We start from the raw sequence: 19,121 nt of genomic DNA, 5'->3' as shown, positions 1-19,121 counted from the left end.
TATAAACCAAATCTAAGTCCAAGAACATCCTGCTGGACTCACACAGGGTGAAATTCCAGGGAAGCAGAGAGCTGGCACAGAAGCAGGTCACATCGGCAGCACATGAGCTTTTGTGCCCTTCTGCACAGGGAGGATCCTGATCCTGAGTTTAGAATTGTAAATAACAAGTGATTTTGCACTGATCCTGTCCTGCTCACATGCAGAGACTAAATCCATCAACAACACTATTCACTGTGACCCATGTGTGATTGCAGCCTTTCTAGCACTGAGCCAACATCTTTATCAGATTGGAACCATTCATACAATACTGAACTTCCAGTCCATGTGAATACACATCAGTGAATACACAATTATTTCATATTCCTCCCTGTAAAGAGAATCCGGGTCAATTTGCATGCCAGAATGTTTTAAAATTCCACAAATAAATAAATAATGTTATTTCACCTGTTAACACACAGGAACTGTTTGTTTTGGCCAGCTTGCATGGACTGTGTGTGCCAGGTTATGAAAAAAATAATGTTCAATACTCTAAACATTCTGTGATACAAATTCCTGGCTCAGCATAAACACAGACCTTTTGTATGTGGCAGGTTCTTAATGCATTCTCCAGCAGTGACACCATTAAATCCATGTATCCATGACAGAATACATCTATAAATATTTGTAATTCCTAAACACAATGTAAAAAAAAATGCAATCACAGATAAGCCAATTTGCCCATCATGGGCCTCTGTTTCACTGGATTTTGCTTGCAGGAGTTTGGGTTTTTGGAAAGCAAAATGCAACTACTGTATTCCAGTGGTTTCTGCACATGCCGTACATTCCAGAAGACAAAGTAGGTTTCTGTTTAAGGAATAGTACAGTTACAAAGATAAGATAAAACCAAACTGGAATATAATATTCCTGGGAAATTTTAGTTCTTTATGCAAACATGAAGTCAGTAGTGTAAAGGATGCTTTATGTGCAACACTGGCAAAGACTGGGTTTCTCACACTGTCGGGCCTCCTTCCCAAGCAAAACTACCTGTTACTTTAAGATCAGAATGCAAATACAGAGCAGACCCTGCTCTGGTTCAATCCACTGCATTTGGGAATTAATTCCACTGATGTCACTGGAGAAACTAAGTTCAGACAGGCCTAAGTGAAGGTAAAATCCCCCTTGCAGGATTTCCCTTTTTCTCAGTGAGTAGGTTCTTAATTCAAAGTACAAATTTTTAGCATATTTATGCTCAAGGAAACCAACTTCTGCTATTTTCTTTTCAGCTTGCCCAGGCTGGGCATGGGACATCTCCTTAGCTCCCTGCACTCCTGGAAGATACTGCTAATGAACTCCTTCCTGTAGAATTCAACCTGCTAGCCAGAACAGTTCAGAGTTTGTTTTTTGAAATATGGAAAGCAGTTTCAGCATTGCTTATAAAGTAGCTTTTTGACAAGAGTCCACCTGCAGTGGGGATCTTGTGTAGGTTTCGCTTTTGGATGGTTAAGCTGTCAATCAATATTCATTTCTATCCTATTTGGAACGCCCCTCTCTAAAATTGCTGGGCCATATCCATAAGCCCACATTACAACATTTGGGTCATAAATCGCATAAGGGGAAAGTGCAAAACGCAGTAAAAACTCCAGTCAAAACCAGTTAAGCCCTTCCTTTTCAAATATTTAAACTGCAAATTAACACAGACAGCAGACGGACGCATAGCACTCTGAACATCTTTGCACTTGGGAAGAAAATACCAGATAGAGTTCACTGTTACCTTAGACCAATCTCCTGTTTTCCATTCGTAACAGCCTGTGTGATCCTCACACTCTTCCTCATCTCTCGGCCTGGTGGCTGCATCACATTTTCCTTGAGAATTTGTGCACGTCACTGTTCTTTTCTGAATCCCCTTGCCACAATCTGCAGAGCACTACAAAACAACAGGTATTTGTTTTCTGTTACATGATGCCTAGAAATGATAACTTCAGTCTTGGTAAAAGAGCTAAAAGGAAAAGTGGGTTTTACGAACACAGAGAAAAACTGATAACCCTAAGATTTTCTCCCAATAATCTAAGCTCCTTTCAAACATAAAAGAGTAATTTGAAAAGCACGATATCTGCTTGTGAAATATTTTACTTACAAAAAATGGCAACTCTGAAAATCAACCTTCTTTGAAAACATCAGCCGTCATTTTGCTAGAATTGGTGTTAGAGAGGAAAAACCCACTAAATCTTGAGATTAAGAGCTCATCATTCATACTGAAAAATGACACACTGAGATTTACAACACAGAACTGCCGCATGCCTTGAGGTATCATGGGAGTAAAATGATGGTGATTAATGCATTTTGAACTCACAGTAGCATGAGACCACAAAGACATTTCTGCAGTAGTTTGTACATACCATGGCAAAGTCACAGCTCTCACACGTGTTCTCACATGAAACACATACATGATCCTCGCTCTTTGTTTTGCCATATCCTCATCACTATGTTAGTTCTGCCGAACTTCAAATGTACAAAGGGGGTAGATCAGGAGTATTCAGTGAGCCACAGTGTTGTGATCAGCTTCCAAGCATGGCCAGCAAGCTAGCCAGAGAAATCAGCTGGGCTGACAGACAGACTTCTCAACACCAAAAGCAAAAGCACGGACTGTTTGAAGTCCTCTGAGAAAGCAGCAGGCTACTAGAGCTGCCAGGATCAGCTGCTGAAGGAAGATGCGATTCAAGTGCTGGGGAACTCTAACAAAAGTTCATGTGAGTGAGCACAAATTGTCCACAAATATTGTTGTGCTTGGGCACTATGAAGGTGGCTTCTAAAGAGCAGCGATAGCTGGCTACCCATTTGTTACCTCTGCTGCTGGCTGGAAATTCTGTTTTACTGGAGAATTTGTCTTGATTTCATTGACTGTACTGGGTGGGAAAAGAACACTAGCATGAACCGAAACTGAGAATTTCTGTTTTAAATAACCAGTTCAGTAACAGAGAGATCTCTTGATGCTGTCACAGCCAGCGCAGTGCATGTCACTGCAAAACAGCACAGCCCGTCTCTGCTCTTCATTTTCATGCCACTGCAGTGGTTAAGAGTGAGAAATTTCCTTGAAGAGCCACTGGGGACAGGTGGGTGGAAAAATGATATATGTACCAGCTGAGATAAAAACTAACCCCCTCTAGCATGTCAAGTTCTCCCCTTCAGGGGACCAGCATGGAAAAGACAGTTGATTTGACACTGAGTAAATAGTGAAGATATGAGATATTCTGTGAGGTCTTTTGAACGTATTCCAAGAGGCTTCTCCATCCAGGGGGTCTATGCTGAAAACAAGCGTCAGCTTGATATAAATTACATCAAATGGACAAATCTCAGCATGCCTGTCTAACCGTCTTAAAAATACAATCCAGGCAGTTCTGACCTGCTGGCCTTGTTAAGGACATGAATGGCAAGCGTTTATGAGCTGGCAAGCAAACAGACATGCCTTTAAATACTTCAGAGCACTACAAAGTGGCTTCTTGAATATCTGGGAAACCTTCCACTTAATTTACTATGTGCTGCTCATGGCGTGACCTCCTTATGGATGCAACATCTTTGTAAGAAGCACAATTATATAGTTCTGCTAGATACGGGGATGAATTTTTCCAGGCTTTGCAGAATTCCAGAAACTGCTTTGCTGGACTCCTCAGAGCGCAAGACTTGCCAGAGATCCCAGGCTGGAGCTCCCTAAGCGGTACCTTAAAGCCACAAATTTGCCCCAAGTTGTATAGACTCTCCCAATTAAATATCATTTTGCTCAGTCCTCAGAGTGGACTCCTCAGGGCTGCACTCGTTCATCTCAAACTACAAAGCACAATATATAAAAATCTCTCAAATGATTCAATTTACTCGAAGTAAATCAAACTGAAATGGGAGTATTTTTCGCAGTAGGAGAAATCTCTAGGTGGGTTTTACAAGCAAGTCTGGGAAAAACACCAACTGTTTGTTCTTCCCACAGCTTTTAAGTCATTCACAGATTAATACTGCATATACTTTCCTAGACAAAAGAGCATTTGCAAAAGGTTTCCAACAGATCTTTGGTGGTCACATATAAATCACCCTCTTTAAGAGTTTTTTTCTTTCCTCAAGTCCTCTGTTTTCATGAGGAATTTCTTCACATACAGATTTTTTAGAGATTCCACAACAGAGCAGCCTACAAATTAATATGCACAGTCCCCGAGTGTCCAGCTGAGATCACTAGGTCTTATTTTACTAAAAAAATACTTAGTCAAATCCCATGAGGTTTTGTAAAGAAGCAACACATCTTTGCAGTTAAAACACAGCTCCTTTATACGAAGGAAATACATATTTTTTTCTGCTCTACTTCCCTAACGGTAGAAACATTCACCTTTTTGTGAGAGTCTCTATTTTCGCCATTAAAAATGGGTTGAGCAGCACTTCGTCCAAAACAATCCAAGTGTTTGGCAATAAAAGGGGAACTTAATTTTTTCCACAATGAAGATTGCACTGGAATTTGCTTTGAAAACACACATTTTTGACTGGGGACCAGGTATCAATGTGGTCAACTGTTTTTTTGTTTTATAACCAAAAAGTTCAAAAACATACATGAGGAAATTGTTTTATAAAATGATACCATAAAATCAGATTAAAATTTCAAGGATTAAAGTGATTACCACTGAAGAAAGGCCTAGTTATGAGAAGTGTTCAAACTGGCAGAGCATCAAATGTGTCCTGGAGTCAACTGTGCTACATAACAGCAGAAATGTGCCAGAACAAGAATGGATTTAAAATCATGAGTGGGCAATTACAGACACAACAAAAGGTAAATAGATTTATCACAGGAAAAGTAAACAAGTTATTGAAAAAAATATCTAAAAAACTATGTATTTGCAAATGAGTTATGTGATCAGAACCAGGGAAGATTAGCACACTGCAAAAAGTCTTCTGTAACTTGACTTCATAAAAAGGAGAGAGAAGTACCTCGGACTGTTAACAAAAGATTCTCATAAAAATTCCCCATGTAAAACAGGTAGGAACTGAGCCATAAGAATATTCTCAGCTATAAGCTGGAGCTGGTTCAGCTCTAAGAGATGGTTCAGCTCTGAGAAATAAAGAGGGCATCGTCTGAAAGGGTTACTTCTATAACACACAAAAGACCTACCAGACAACTTATTAAAACTTTGGTGTGTTTCTCCACATCTTTTGAAATTAAAGAACTCAGGAAGAAAATGAATCTCATGCATTAGGGAACAGATAGTGTCCTACTGAAAGGAAACGCTACTCTCGCTTAACTATCAATCATCTCACTTGCCGAACAAAGATTTCCTGTTCAAAAGGTGGACAATGGAATCACATTGTGTTTGTTAACAGACACTGTTCCTCAGTGCAAGACCCCTTGTATCCTGAGCTTCTGTGGCTTTTTAGCACATTTCTAACAATAAAATTTTGCAAAAGCTCTTTGACAATGTTTTAAACAGGAGCTCACTGTTTCAAAATAGAGATGAACAACAAGGGAAGATCTTTCCCACTGAAATGACAAGGTTGGATAAGGCCTAAAGGTACATTCTCTGTAACATGCAGATGCTTGATAAATCTGGTATTAGTTTCATACTGCACTTAAATGGAGCCAGAAGGCCTGGTGGGTTATTACACGTCTGGCTACAGGTCAGTGAAATGGTTTTGCTTACTGTTCAGAATTTTCAGATAGAAAGATATAGCTACTATAGCATGGTAACTAAAACTTGCCTAAATAACTCATTTGGTATAGAATACAAACCTCAGCTCTAAACAGATCATCTCAACAAATGACAGTCCTGCTCAGTGCCCCAATATTGTGAGCCGCTGAGCGTGCTGACCGTGAGAACATGCTTCATTTTAAGCACTTAAGCTGGATCAGGGCCGGCATATCCAGAGCTGTGTGCAGTCTGGCTCCTTTCTTGAAACAGATTCCTACCTTTGACCACTCTGATGCTTCCCAGATAGAAAGGCAGTCCCGTCCTTCACAGTTTTGTACTGTTGCTGGTTTGTTGCCAAGGCAGTAGAGATCTCTTGTGTTAACGTAGGTGCCATTTTGCAGCTGATAAACACAGGTCACTTCCCGGTGCTGGACACCTTTTTCACAAGTAGCAGAGCAGGGACTCCAATGGCCAGTCACCCACCTGGGAAGGAGCCAGAGATGGAATGTTAAGAAACTGGTGGGATAAAACACTATGCTTCACTTAAAAACAGAGAGCTCTTCCTAGATTTGTGGGTTCTTTGATGGTGCTGTGTTGCTGTCACACTGAGATCCCCCAGCCTTTGGGTGCTCAAGCATGTAAAGCAGAAAAGCATTGGTATATAAATTAATATCCACTCCTGTCTCCATGCTAGACACAAACACAAACTCCGCATAGTGCCCTTTAACCTCCAGATTCTACAGTGAGGCTGCATTTTTCCCCCAGATAAAGCCAGACTTGTCTGCAGACCATCATATCCCACAAATAATGTTGCCTTTGAGAAGTACCTGAGAAAACCACTGCTACATCTGCATGTATGTCTTTTACTGAGCAGTGGAGCTGTGCTGAGAACCTGGACTGATCGGGTACAAACTGGGATGGTGCCACAGCCCAACACAGCTTTTCTGTATCCATTACCAGAATCAGATTCTCTAGTCCTATGTTATATGACCTCAAAGCATACAGATTCTCTACAACCCAGACCATTACAATGCAAAGACAAGTCCTGGTTCACTTTCAGTTCACCCTCTCACAGCTGCTGGTAGAGATTTTGCTTTTCATAGTTGGGCTTGCCAGGATGTGTAACTGGAATCTCATCTGTTTGAAGTTCATGGTTTAGGGGCCACAAAAATGGAGAATAACTGGCCATGCTCATTCTTAGAAAATGTGAGTTGCACTTAACTGCCAAGGCTCAAGAAGTACTTGAAAGGATAACATTTTCCCTACAGAAAGGATCCTAAAAGATTGTTTCAAAGCTGCCGTGGCTCACAAGGATGTGCCATAACGCAGTTTGGGTGGGGTCAGGGGGTATTTCTCTATACCCATCATTTTGCTGAGCCTTTGGGATTCATTTACTTTGTAAGCACATTTCAGTTGCCATTTCCTTCCCCTTTGATCAAAGTGTGCTGGGAACAAATACGTGGCTTTTTTTTCGTGTGTGTGTGTGTGTGTGTTGTTTGCTCTGCTATGTGTCTTTAAGAGCTTTTGGCAAACACCCAGCACAAAGTTGTGAGGTGTTGGGCTTCCTCCCAAGGAAAGAAGGTGTTGCTGCTGTGAGCGGTCACCAGCCATGGGTACACATGAGAAATGAGGAATCCTCATCCCTCTGTCTTCCAGCTCAGTGTAAGGCTCAGCGATGAATAAAATGTCTAAGAAGAATCTGAATTAGGAGGTATGTAGGGCAGGAGGATTTTTTTCCTAAAAACAAGCAGCATCGATCTTTACACTTCCTGCAATCTGTCAATGTTCTCTGTAATTACAGGAATTCCTGTATGAAGTGAAAGGCTGGAACAATAACCCTGCACCGGAAAGCTATCATGCCTTTCTCACCAGGTAATTGACCTGTTATTTAGGATTGTCATCTAGATTAGTATCCTCATACCATGAATCTTTTACTTGTCACTCAATCCTGGGTTGTCTGTAGTGGCTTAAATAAGAATTCTCAAAACCAAGTCTGCTCAGAAACATTATTTCTTTTTCCCCGAAGGATCCTGTAGTCCAGGTAGAGCACTGTATGTACCAGCTTATTAACCACATTTCTTTTGAAGTTGCCACATAACTTCTCCTCAATCAATCAAACAACTGTTTCCCGTCTTCTCATTCCTGAATAGGGAAAAATCAGTTCAGCACAGTGTGTAGAAACATCTTCATTGGTGTGATTGTCATGAATTCGTTTGCCAAATGCTGTGACTGATGACCTAGTGTGACAGCACTGACGACCGCATTGACAGTGATGGCAGAAGCCATTTGGTTTGGGCAGGACGGGGTTGGGCAGGCTGGCCACCTGTCTCTTGTGGAACAGGGCCCCACTCAGATGTTTCTGTGCATTAAAGCAGTTGACACATCTGCGAATTTGCGTTGGCTAAAACAGCTGGCAAGAAACCAAACGTGTTTCTCTAGACAGCAGTTTTGGTGCATCTCTCTGGCCGAGTGCTTGGTATTTTGCTTACGGAATGGGAAAATGCCAGCTGGGTAATTGAATACTAGGGCTGAAAGACTGACAAAAATAGCTTTGAAGTGCAGAAACCAGTGTTCATGAAAATTAATAGCCAGGCTCCCTTGATATCAACCCTGTCACAGCAAATGTGGAGCGAGTTATCTATCTGGGTGAAGGAACCACTCAGCAAGGGCACGGAGGGGGATGAGTGACTTTGCTTTATGAGCTGAATGTGAGTCACAGTTTCTGTACAGACTCCACCGAACTAATACTCACTTCAGCACTGTGCTCTCTCGCTGTGATCTACAGCCACTGGCAAAAGAAAAAGGGAAAGGGACTGAAAGCAAAGGAGAAAGATAAAAATGCATTCTTGGCAGAGACTGCCTGTGAGCTTGCATTTAGGATGGGCAGTGTGCAGTGTACCAACTATTTCCAAGATGCCTTAAGAAGTAAGGTTATGACTTTCCTTTCAGGAAGGAAAATTCCTTTTTATTGTTGTTGCTTTTGTGGAGGGGAGAAATCACCTCATTTCTACCCTGTTCAGTGTTCTCTAGTTAGTGCCGCTCTAGCACAGAGTGTAACAGGAAAACTGGCACAGAGAAAACAAATATTATCATAATCATGAGAGGAATGATTGCACAGGGCATGAGTGAAAACCCAGGGAATCAATACAAAGTTGTGCCTATGGTGAAAACACAACCTCCAGCTTTTTTGTGGCAGCTGCATGGCCAGTTTCAGCTACCGACCCACGATGTCCATCCCTGATCCAAGCCCAATAGTTATAAATAAAGTGACTCTGCACTGTCAGGGACCTTCAAAACCTCACAGCCCACTCCCTTGTACTGGTGACAACTGCTGCTAACATGGAATCACAATGCTTAGAAATTTATATTTTAAAGTGATGTGTTTAGTTTCACATCCAAGAGACCAGTGACAGATAAAATGATTGAATAATAGTAATATCAGTAAAGCGGGCTATATTCAAAGGCATCAAGGGGGTGATCACTTCGATGACAAAACTTCATCTTCTCAGTGGAAACTCAGCTTGGTTCAACGGCTCGTAAAAATGATCTGGCAAGCAAGTAGATGCGAGTCCTATGCGCAGTACTGGCAGTGCCCCGAGCTCCCCCCACAGTTCTCCTGAAGCGCCGTTCACAGGCAGCTGAAAATATTATTTTAGTGCCTGTAGAATCGTAGAATCATAGAATCATTTTGGTTGGAAGAGACCATTAAGGTCATCGAGTCCAACCATAACCTAAATCTAGCATTAAACTATGCACCTAAGAACCTCGTCTATATGACACAGAATCAGTGCAACTATATTTCAACAACATCATTCACAACTACAGTGGAAAGACAAGGGATTTATGGATAAAGTGATTAAATATGAAAAATCCTGCCAGTTTCATATTTGGTAAAGGAATGTGCAGCAAGGTATTAGTATGATTACTATCTGCAAGTAATATACACAACGGGAAGCAAAAATGTGATGAACAAATAGTATCACATTATGGTTACTATTAAATTACACTATAGAAAGAGTTTCCTCTCTGCACTGTCATTACACACTTTGAACACACCTGGATATGTTTAAGAATAACTTTTTATTTTTTTAAAAACGGTAAATATTTTTCTTATGGCAATGTAAAAATAATTCCAGTATTCTAACTCAAAACACCAAATTTGCTCTGTATTAGTACATAAGCCAATTAACTGTTGTACACCAAGTTCTGTGTATATCATACAGAGCATTTGTCTTCCAGTTAGATTTTAAGCCTGTAAACTCATTTTAGGGATTGCTGTGACAACACAGGTCTTTTCCGTTTGGTCTTTCCCCCCCGGTTATAACCTGTCTCCTGCTGGCCCATGTGAGTGCTCGAGTTGGAGTCCCTGGAGAGTATCTCATTTTTTCAACAAGTGCTGATTTATGGGACAAACACACTCATCTTTCTCTCAACCACAGGGATGGCTTTACCTGTAGTATTATTGTTTGTAGTCTTTTCTCTGTAGAAGATTCAAGGGCTAGATGATCCCTGATAGCAGTGAAATTTAGGAAGAAAGTGATGAGCTTTTAAGCACAGATTTTTTGACCCGTACAGTGGCTGTCTTCCTAGCTAAAAAATGTCCAGAAAGGTGTGTTTTTCTATAGCCTCAAAAAGCTGGGATGGGCAGGACATGCAATCTGAGATGGCTGTTTTAAATCTTTGTCTTCTGAGTCTTCCTCAGCCTCTGACCTCTCAGTATCTCTGCAGAGGAATTGGGAGTTCTTCTTCTAATCTGCTTTGGCAACACTTATCTGTCAGGCCCCTGAGGCAAACTTGAAATATATTTTGGAGGTTCAGTTCATCATTTGATCTTTCTGGATTAGTCATTAACCCTGAATTATCCACTCTACCTACTTGCCTAAGACTCCCACATCTTCTAGGAAATGAATTGTCTACAGTGCTACGTACATAGACCCAGGGGAGATGAATGTCTGCAAATGAAGACTTGTAGCTAAGGATTTGGGAGAAAATGCTATGAAGATAAAACGGGTCAAGGCTGAAGGATAGGGTGGAGGAGTGCGATCTAAAGATGTGAGGTCACTTCTCAAGAGATTTGTAGCCTTTTATAACACAAAGCCATTACATGTTCTAGGGTAAATATTGCAGCCCATCACATTTCACCTGGTTATTTCTGTCTTGAGATCTGTGGAAAACTGGTGCGTTCTCTGAGCAGCCTGTTCCAGCACCTCGCCACCCTCATGGGGAAGAATTTCTCATATCTAATCTAAATCTCCTCTCTTTCATTTTAAAGCCATCACCCCTCATCCTAAATCTAAAGCAGATTAATCTGAGGGTCCTATTTCTAATAGATTTTATTGCATGCATTTTGGTTTAACATACGCTGCTGGATTAATGTACAGGTGAGGATAACTCCAGGTCTAGTTAGCACTGGTTGTCTTTAGCACCAGTTTGTGATGCAAAATCATGTCAAATTCACTCTCAGTTTTCCAAGGCACCTGGGTGAAACTGTGGCTCTATTGATGTTGGGCAAAACTCAGACTGACTTGCAGTGGGGCCAGGATTTCACATTGGATAATTTTAGCAAGGAGAACTGGAAAAGATTTCTGAGAATCAGTCACATGGAACTGACAGATATTTTTTGCTTACAGCTATCAAACTAAATTCATGCTTGAATATGTAGAAGCAAGAAAACACTGTTTACAAATGGACTCATAATTTCCATGAAATATGCACAATCTTCTATTGTATCTTTCTCTCCCTACACAGTTCTGAAACTTTCCACCATTTCTCTGCCGTACTGGGGTCAAAACAATCAGGTGAATCTTGACTTTTGGGAACAGGTTGTGCTACACCCAGTCACTAGAAGGTTTGGGGTTTTTTTGGAAAGAAGTACAAGGAATCTAGTAGAATAATACAGCTGCTGATGTCGAACGTAGGACTCCAAGACTAACATTCCTGTCTGATTGCCTTTATAAACAGTGCTCAGTAATTTTCCAGTACAGTAGTCATTCTGCTAACAGACTTGCCAACTTTCACTCACACAGGTTTCTTTTTTTTTTCTCTAGTGATTATCATTTTGACAGCTTTATTTTTGAAAATTTCCCACCAATTATAAGATCAGCCACAGGATAATGTTTTATAATTTACACGCAGATCACCATAACTCGGTTTCTGAGGACTTGCCGTGGCGTTGGTGTGAGAAGGTGTCCTTGCTGGCAGCTGCCTCGCTACATCAAGGCACAGAAATCAGCATTTTCAGAGCCCTTTTGCAGCGAGTTATCCCTACCCTGATCCATGGCTGGTGTATCTTTGATGGGACAACTGGTGTCCAGCTCTATTTCCTGCCTTTCCAGGAAGGCGGTGCCTTTTCCTTAGCTCATACCAAAGGCTGAAAACAGTGTGAAGAGCACCACAGCAGGCAGCAGTAGGAGTGAATTTCACAATTAAATATTTTGCTAGATTATCCTGCTAATCCTACTTTGTGGGTAAAGACTACACTTGGCCTGAAGAGCCTCAAACCAAAGCAACACAGATCATTTAACATTTTAAAACAAGGAAATGTTTAACCATAAGGTGGTTGAATCAAACATTATAACTGTGATGTAAGCCAGCGTGGGCGTTTACACCAAAGCTATGAAACCTCTCTCTTGACTCCATGTTAAAACTGACGCCAAATTAGTTTCTGCTCTAGCAAGTCACCTTGAATTATTTGATTTAAATGCATTCAGCAGCAGCCAATAAGCCCTCATTCTAGTCTCTGTTCCCAAGCCTTATCTTACTTTTCTTCCAGAATTGCTTCATTTAGTTGAATTTCTGGATTTGTTTAAAAAAAATCTTTTTGTCTTTCAGTAGCTAATTACCTACTGATTGTTCATTGCTGTTGTACTCAATGAACCACCTACAACCTGGAACACAAGTGATTTTGTCTCCTTCTAGTGGCTGGTGATAACCAGATGTGCCCATGACAAGACAGCAGCTACTCACTCACGAAGGTATCCAGAAGTGTCTCAGACTTTCCGGTCTACAGGATTTGGCTTCTACTCCTGCAAGACCTGGGGGAGACCCTCAGCACTGCCCGTGGCCAGCAGCCCCGGCCGGGTTCACTGAGGAGCTGCCACCAGGGCGCAGCATCGCCCGCTCGCTCAGCCGCCTGCAGCCACCGTGGCTCGCACAGTGTCCAGCACAGTCCTGGCAAATTCATTAAGCTCAAACAGATTCTAGAGATCCCAACTCCAGTTTTGGGAAATACTTCAAAATGAGCTCTTACGTGGTGCCTCCTTGGATCAGAGGGTGCTAACATTACTGTTTATGCCAGATTTCCAGGCTAAAATGATTTGAAACCCTCCCCATGGCTGTTCCTTCTTTTTTTTTTTCATGTAACCAAATTCAAAACACACCAAAGGAGATGTTTCTTAGCACAAAGCACAGATAAGGTTTTGAGCTCATTGCCACTGGACTTTATGGATGATAAACATTTGTACAGGTTCCAAAAGAATCCGACTGCACTAATGAAAGAACATAACCATTTGGAAGCATTAAATGTCTAGCTCAGTCCCTTCAGCTAACAGACACTCCCAATATGTCCCTCCAATTTAGTATAATTTCCATACAGCCCTGCAAGTAATTTGCTAACATTCTCAAGGAGTTTTCCATCATACTGTTCCCCCCCCCAATTCTATTATTTGCAAGACTTTCACCTCACAAAATAAACTCAAAACTGTTCTGCTCCCCATCTCCCTGGATGATAACACAAATAAATATGGTGCAAACAGACCAGAATCAGGGACACTGACTGATTTCTGTATTCTTGGGCTGTTAACCAAGGTGCTGTCAGAGGTATATGGTGGGCTCTAAAGGGAAAGGTGGGCTCTCAGATAGCAGGGATCATACAGATCAGAACCATGAGCTTAAATCAGTCCAGGAAGCAAAGCAATGGGCACTATCAACCATCAGACACTGAGGCACTGTGCTTTGAGAGGTCACCAGCCTTTTGGGCAGGTGCTTGTGGTGCTGAGCCAGCTGACACCTTGGCTTACCCTGAACTGGCTTCATTTTTTCCCCAGCAGGTATCACTGTGATGCATAAGCCCTTGGAGAGAATGATGTCGGATTCCAGTCCATGGATGGAAAAGTGAAAGGGGAAGAAGAGAGGAAGAGAGGAAGGAGAGAGAAGGGAAGAGAAGGAGAAGAGATCCACACAACCACAGACCTGACCCCAGCAGCGTGCCAGTTTTTAGAGCAGATTTGGAGGGAAACAATAACCAAGGACATAGTGGTAAATGGATGCAACGTAGGGTATCCTCCAGGCAAAACTCATTGGCTGTATTTCTTTGATTAAAATAACAACTTTTCCAGACAAAGGAAGCGTGGTAGATTTAATCTATTTGGTTATCAGTAAAGAACTCCTTTTGCTGCACTGGAAATGCACATGTAAGTTAGAAAAACTGGTGATATGCTGGGAAACATGGATATCAATGTGTAAATCATATGGCAGGTGAGAGCAGGCCACAGTGTAATGCTGTAAAGAAATATCAGGTATCAAAGGAATTCAGATTAGTTACCAGTGGATTTCCTGAAAGATGTCTTGCATTTGATCTAATTTAGTATGTTCATTAATGACCTTGACACAAAAAGAAGAAAACTGAAAAATCAGGAAAAATGCTGACAATACAAAACCTAGAAGCACTGTCAATGCAACAGAGGATGAGGATGTCATACAGGAAGAACTGAATAACCTTGAGTACTGCAATAACAGAGATAGCATGACAATTAACTGCACACAGTGAAGGTTGCGTGCTTAGGGACCATAACAGGCATTTCTGTGTTAAAGTAGGAGTCATATGTTGAAACAAATGAGGAGGAAAACATCTAGAATGACTGTAAGCCACAAATATAATGCAGCCATGAAAAAAGCAAAGCACGTATCAGGAGAGTGACTGCCAATGAGGACAAGAGAGTACGAATGTGACTATAAGGGCCAGACTGCACTGAGACTGGGATTCTCCATACACTTCTGGTCACTTATACACTCAAAATTTTGAATTTACATAATGTAAATTAGAGCACCAGGAGAGAAAGTGACTAAGGTGACCAAGGGGACGAAGGATTGATGCACAGTCTCTGATCCAACAGGAAGTTAAACAACAGTCATGGATTTAGCCCAGCAAAATGATGGAAGGAGGACATGCACTGGTTTGCTGTATCATGCAGCAAAGAGCTGTAGCGAGAAAATACTGTGTAAGCCAAGGAACAGAGCTGATGAAAGAACAAATGGCTGAAACATGACAGTGAATAATCAAGGCTGGAAATAAAAGCTCCTGACCCACATGGACAGCTAGGTCACAGAGGAGCCTTCCAGTGAGGGAAGGAGACTGTGGAGCAAAATCAGAAAGGAGTTTATGAATTGCTGCTGGTAGCAGCAGAAAACTAACCCTTGGACTCAGGAGATACTTTCAAGTTCTAAACAGTAAAAATAAGGACGTGGGTCTCCTGTGGTTTTCTGTAGATGAAGGCAGGGATTTCTGGCTTTTATGCTGCTGTTAAGCATCTCTGTAGGAACACCACATACTCAGCAGGTCTTTGAAAGAACTCAACCTCTATTCAAATCTATTACAACAAAGAGGAGAGAAAATAATGGTGTTTGCATACACCATTACGAGTCTAACAGTTGGGAAATTTTGTGTGTTTTTGGTTCTTTTCCTGCATTAGAGGGGAGCAACTTCATATTCATAGACCCAACCAGGCATGCTGAAGTGTGTGGCCACTGGCCGACCTATGTTTTCAGTAATAACAGCTGATGTGATCTGTGATTTCTGAGTCTTGTGCCAACATGAGTGCTGGGCTTGCCTATATATTTGGGTTGGTGTTCAGTGTGCTGGAAACAACCCATACGCACCGCATGCAAGAATCCAGATTCCATCTGGTTACAGCAGGGTTTTGTAAAAAATATCTAAAGAGCTAGGCAAAGGATTAGAATAAAGAGGTGCTAATAGGGTGCAGTTGGGACAGGAAAGGAAGCTGTAAAGAATTTAATGGAAAAAGAGGGTCAAGGAACATAAAAAATAAAATAGGAAGAAAAAGAGGCATTTTTTTAAAAGGTGAAAGAGTAACAATAATAAAGAATGAAAGATTCTTTTATTTTTGCCAGTTTCAACACAACCCTCAAGAAAATTCTGTTCTCTGACGTTTAATTTTAAAACATGTCAGTGTATCCAATCCTTTTTTCAAACCTGTTATGTTTTTTTCAGATGCTGGGTTGGAGTTGCAGAGCTCTAATCTTCTCCTTGGCCTCATGAAACTACTGTCCCCTGCGCTATTTGGCTCTCCCAAGAGGTGGCTGAAGTTCAAAGGGATATATAATTTGCAAAGCACTTTGGGATCGTGCAGGAAGAAAGACACTGTTATTAATATTGTACTATTTTTTTTTCTCCAGATCACTTTACATATGTAACATGTTATTGGTTTGTTTGGTTTTTTTTTTATTACAATCTCAACAGCAATAGGCTCCTCCTCTTCTTACATTTATACAACATGATCTCACTCCATCCCAAGGACTATGCAACCCAGATTATATATGGACTGAGCGAGGAAGCAAAGGGACGGTGTGGGAGAGAGAATTAAAGTCACACAGCACATCCAAAAGAGAAACACAGACTGAATGTCCTATCACCCAGTCCTGTGCTGGCCATAAGGTTCTTCCCTAAATTCTCTGTAAGGTGATTCTTTTACATTTTGAGTAAAAGTGTAAATGTAGATCAAAATGCCCCAAACAGAGCAGGTATACTACAGAAAGGAACACACTGTTCCTTCTTCTGCACTCAGGTAAAGGGCTTAGGTCTGAGTGGAAATGGGAAAGGACCTTATTGTAACAAGATGCTACAATAATTTTACTTGAAACCCTAAAACAAATTCAGGGTTTATAAAAAAAGCATTGACATGGTGAAAGAGAATGGTTTCTTTAAGATGTTCTTGGTCAGAGAATATGCTAAGCATGCATTTCTAATATCTGGGTGGGCAAACGCAAGTGGAAATTTAAATTCTACAGAGGCAGAGGGAATGTGCTTCTGAAAATGTTTCCAGTCAAAAGCATTTTAAGTGTGAAAGTGTGGTCTACACGGAGGGAGTGAGACAGTGTGGTCTATCAGATCATCAGCAAGGATTTTGTAGCCTTTACGGGTACTAAGCACATTTGGTGTTCACTGTCATTGCTCTGACAAAACATGGACCGATGAGAGTACCACCGTGCCAGTGCTAATTGCTCCTGGGGACAACTGTGCTAAATTGTGTCTATATATTGCCTGGTAACTCCATATAGAAGAGATATCTTGGAATCCACAAAACAACATGGTCTGGATACAGGAACAGAGCATTCTTTTCCCAGGAGGTTTTGTGTGATTTAACCTAAGCCACTGTCACTGCCTGGACAGGCAGCAAGGTCATGATGAAAGTGTGCAACAAAGAGGAGACTTCACCAGGGGCTGAGGGTCATGGAGAACCCATTGAGAAACAGCACAGTGGGTCTCACGGCACTGACAGACCTGGTGGCCGAGATCTCCCTTTGTTGCCCTCAGCTAGCAGAGGCAGAAGCTGACTACTTCTTCCAGAGCCCTGTAAGCTGCTTTTCTTAATCCCTAACACCTGGAACCCCTCCATACACCTGCCTGGGTTCACTCCAGTCTCCTCCTAATGGTTTCACAAAAGGTCTACACGAAATTTCATGCTGATGCTCTTTGTTTCTGCCTTTCTGAGAGAATGACACGACAGAAATCTGAGCATCGCTGAATTTAGGAAACTTCCTCATGGAAATGACAGCTGTTTCCTTGAAGTCATTGAGAGCCTGGCTCTCCTTACACACCCAGATGCACACAGGTATCTCATTATACCTTTCAGTAGCACTGAGAGCAGTGTGGCCACAATATGGTGCAGCAGCAATAAGAGGCAGTGCAGACAAAAAACGACACCTGGAACGGCCCAGCCTTATTGATGGATTACCTGACACTGGATTTTCCTGCTTCAGGGCACTTTAATCAGAGTGCAGGTCTAATTAGAAGGAAGTGTGCTGTTTCTCATTCTCCCTATTGTTTCTGCCAGCAGGAGTAGCTTATATCTTATTATACAAGATGCAACAGATAGCAGGTTGTTTTGAATATGCTTTTTTAGATATGGTTGAGCTTTATCCTATATTGATTTTGTTTTCTAACTACTATTAAAAATGGAGCATCTACACTACTCCACAATGCTGAACATTACTGCAGAGAGAGAGTGAACCTTTTGTTAGCAGACAAACTGAACAAATTAATCTGCCTTCCTGCATTTTGTCATTTTGGACAGAAATATATTTTTCTTTTTTTTTTTTCTTTTTTTTTTTTTTAATAAATATATACATTGCAGATCACAATTAATTCAGCTAAAAGTACTTGCTAAACTACAAAGAGAGCTTTTTATTATTTTTAGAACTTATCACTATTAGATCTCTAATTACTCCTACTAATGCAGAAAAGCAAAGTAGTGAGGAAAGCATCTAAAATCAGCTTCATCATAACTTCTTGACTACAGCAACATTCAAGTATGTTTCCAAAACTATGCAGGTGTTTCTAGATACTGTATAAAGTTCATACAAAGAAGAGACACTTGTTGCCTAGAGACTCCCAGTCTGAATGATGCCAATACAGATCCAGCACACAACACAGCAGGTCAGCTATAGCAGCTTGAAGGCTGTGAGTTGTTCACAGGGATTTTGTAGCACTGTTTGATAATTAATCAGACCCTACTCTGTGCTGATTCAAAATTACAAAAAGGTTAGATATGCAGTCACTGCACTGTAGTCTTACATTGCAAGCTGCTCTGTCACCCAGGAGGCAGCCAAGGGAAAAAGAAAACCATCCCCAAACAATACGGGAAGACAGCTTGTGTGGAATCTGGCCTTACTGGCCACAAATTAAATGGACTCTGAGGTAATGAAAATCTGACCTGCTCAACAAAAGGAAATGAATATTACAGCTGGTTACCATGGCTAACAATATGTCCCAATACTTTTAGACATTTCCATCATGTTCACCAGATGGCAGCTTTGGAAATAGGCAATTTATGAAGAAAAAGGATACTGGGTTTTATTTTTTAACTCCTTACCGTGACTGGCAGGGGTGTGTGTTACATTTCCTGACCTGGGGCTCGGGGCGATTCACTCGTTGGCAGTCACTGTCATTCACCAGTGTCATGGTCTTGTTAATAATTCGAGTACAGGACACAATGGTTTTCCGTTCACCTGCAAGTCAAATAAAAAATAACTCTGAAAAAGGTAACCAGTGGCTAAGAACAAAACCATGTCAACCAGCTAACCGAAACTCAAAAGCTCCCTGCTATGTCTACAAGATGTAATCTACACAGACCTACCATCTCTGCAAGCAATCTTATTTCCCACTTCTGTCTTGTCTCAGTACTGTTCTGTTGGTTTTTGTTTGGTTTTGTTTTTGTTTTTTTCAGAAAAGCTACAAATCTTTCCCCAATA

General features: G+C 41.2%; 1 protein-coding gene across 2 annotated transcripts in view; it reads right to left on the bottom strand.

Moving 5' to 3' along the window:
* ADAMTS17 (ADAM metallopeptidase with thrombospondin type 1 motif 17) overlaps positions 1-19,121 on the bottom strand; it is a 178,226-nt gene that overhangs the window by 16,760 nt on the left and 142,345 nt on the right. For both annotated transcript variants that reach the window (XM_065847356.2, XM_065847357.2), the window contains 3 exons: positions 18,743-18,878; positions 5,912-6,116; positions 1,751-1,903 (listed from right to left, as the gene is read on the bottom strand). In XM_065847356.2, the coding sequence (XP_065703428.1) occupies positions 1,751-1,903; positions 5,912-6,116; positions 18,743-18,878 (494 nt within the window). The remainder of the gene's footprint in view (positions 1-1,750; positions 1,904-5,911; positions 6,117-18,742; positions 18,879-19,121) is intronic.

This window comes from Patagioenas fasciata, chromosome 12 (assembly GCF_037038585.1).
Source record: "Patagioenas fasciata isolate bPatFas1 chromosome 12, bPatFas1.hap1, whole genome shotgun sequence".
NCBI classification, from domain to species: Eukaryota; Metazoa; Chordata; class Aves; order Columbiformes; family Columbidae; genus Patagioenas; species Patagioenas fasciata.
The sequence above is the reverse complement of the archived record's forward strand: the minus strand, read 5'-3'. Positions and strand labels throughout refer to the sequence as shown.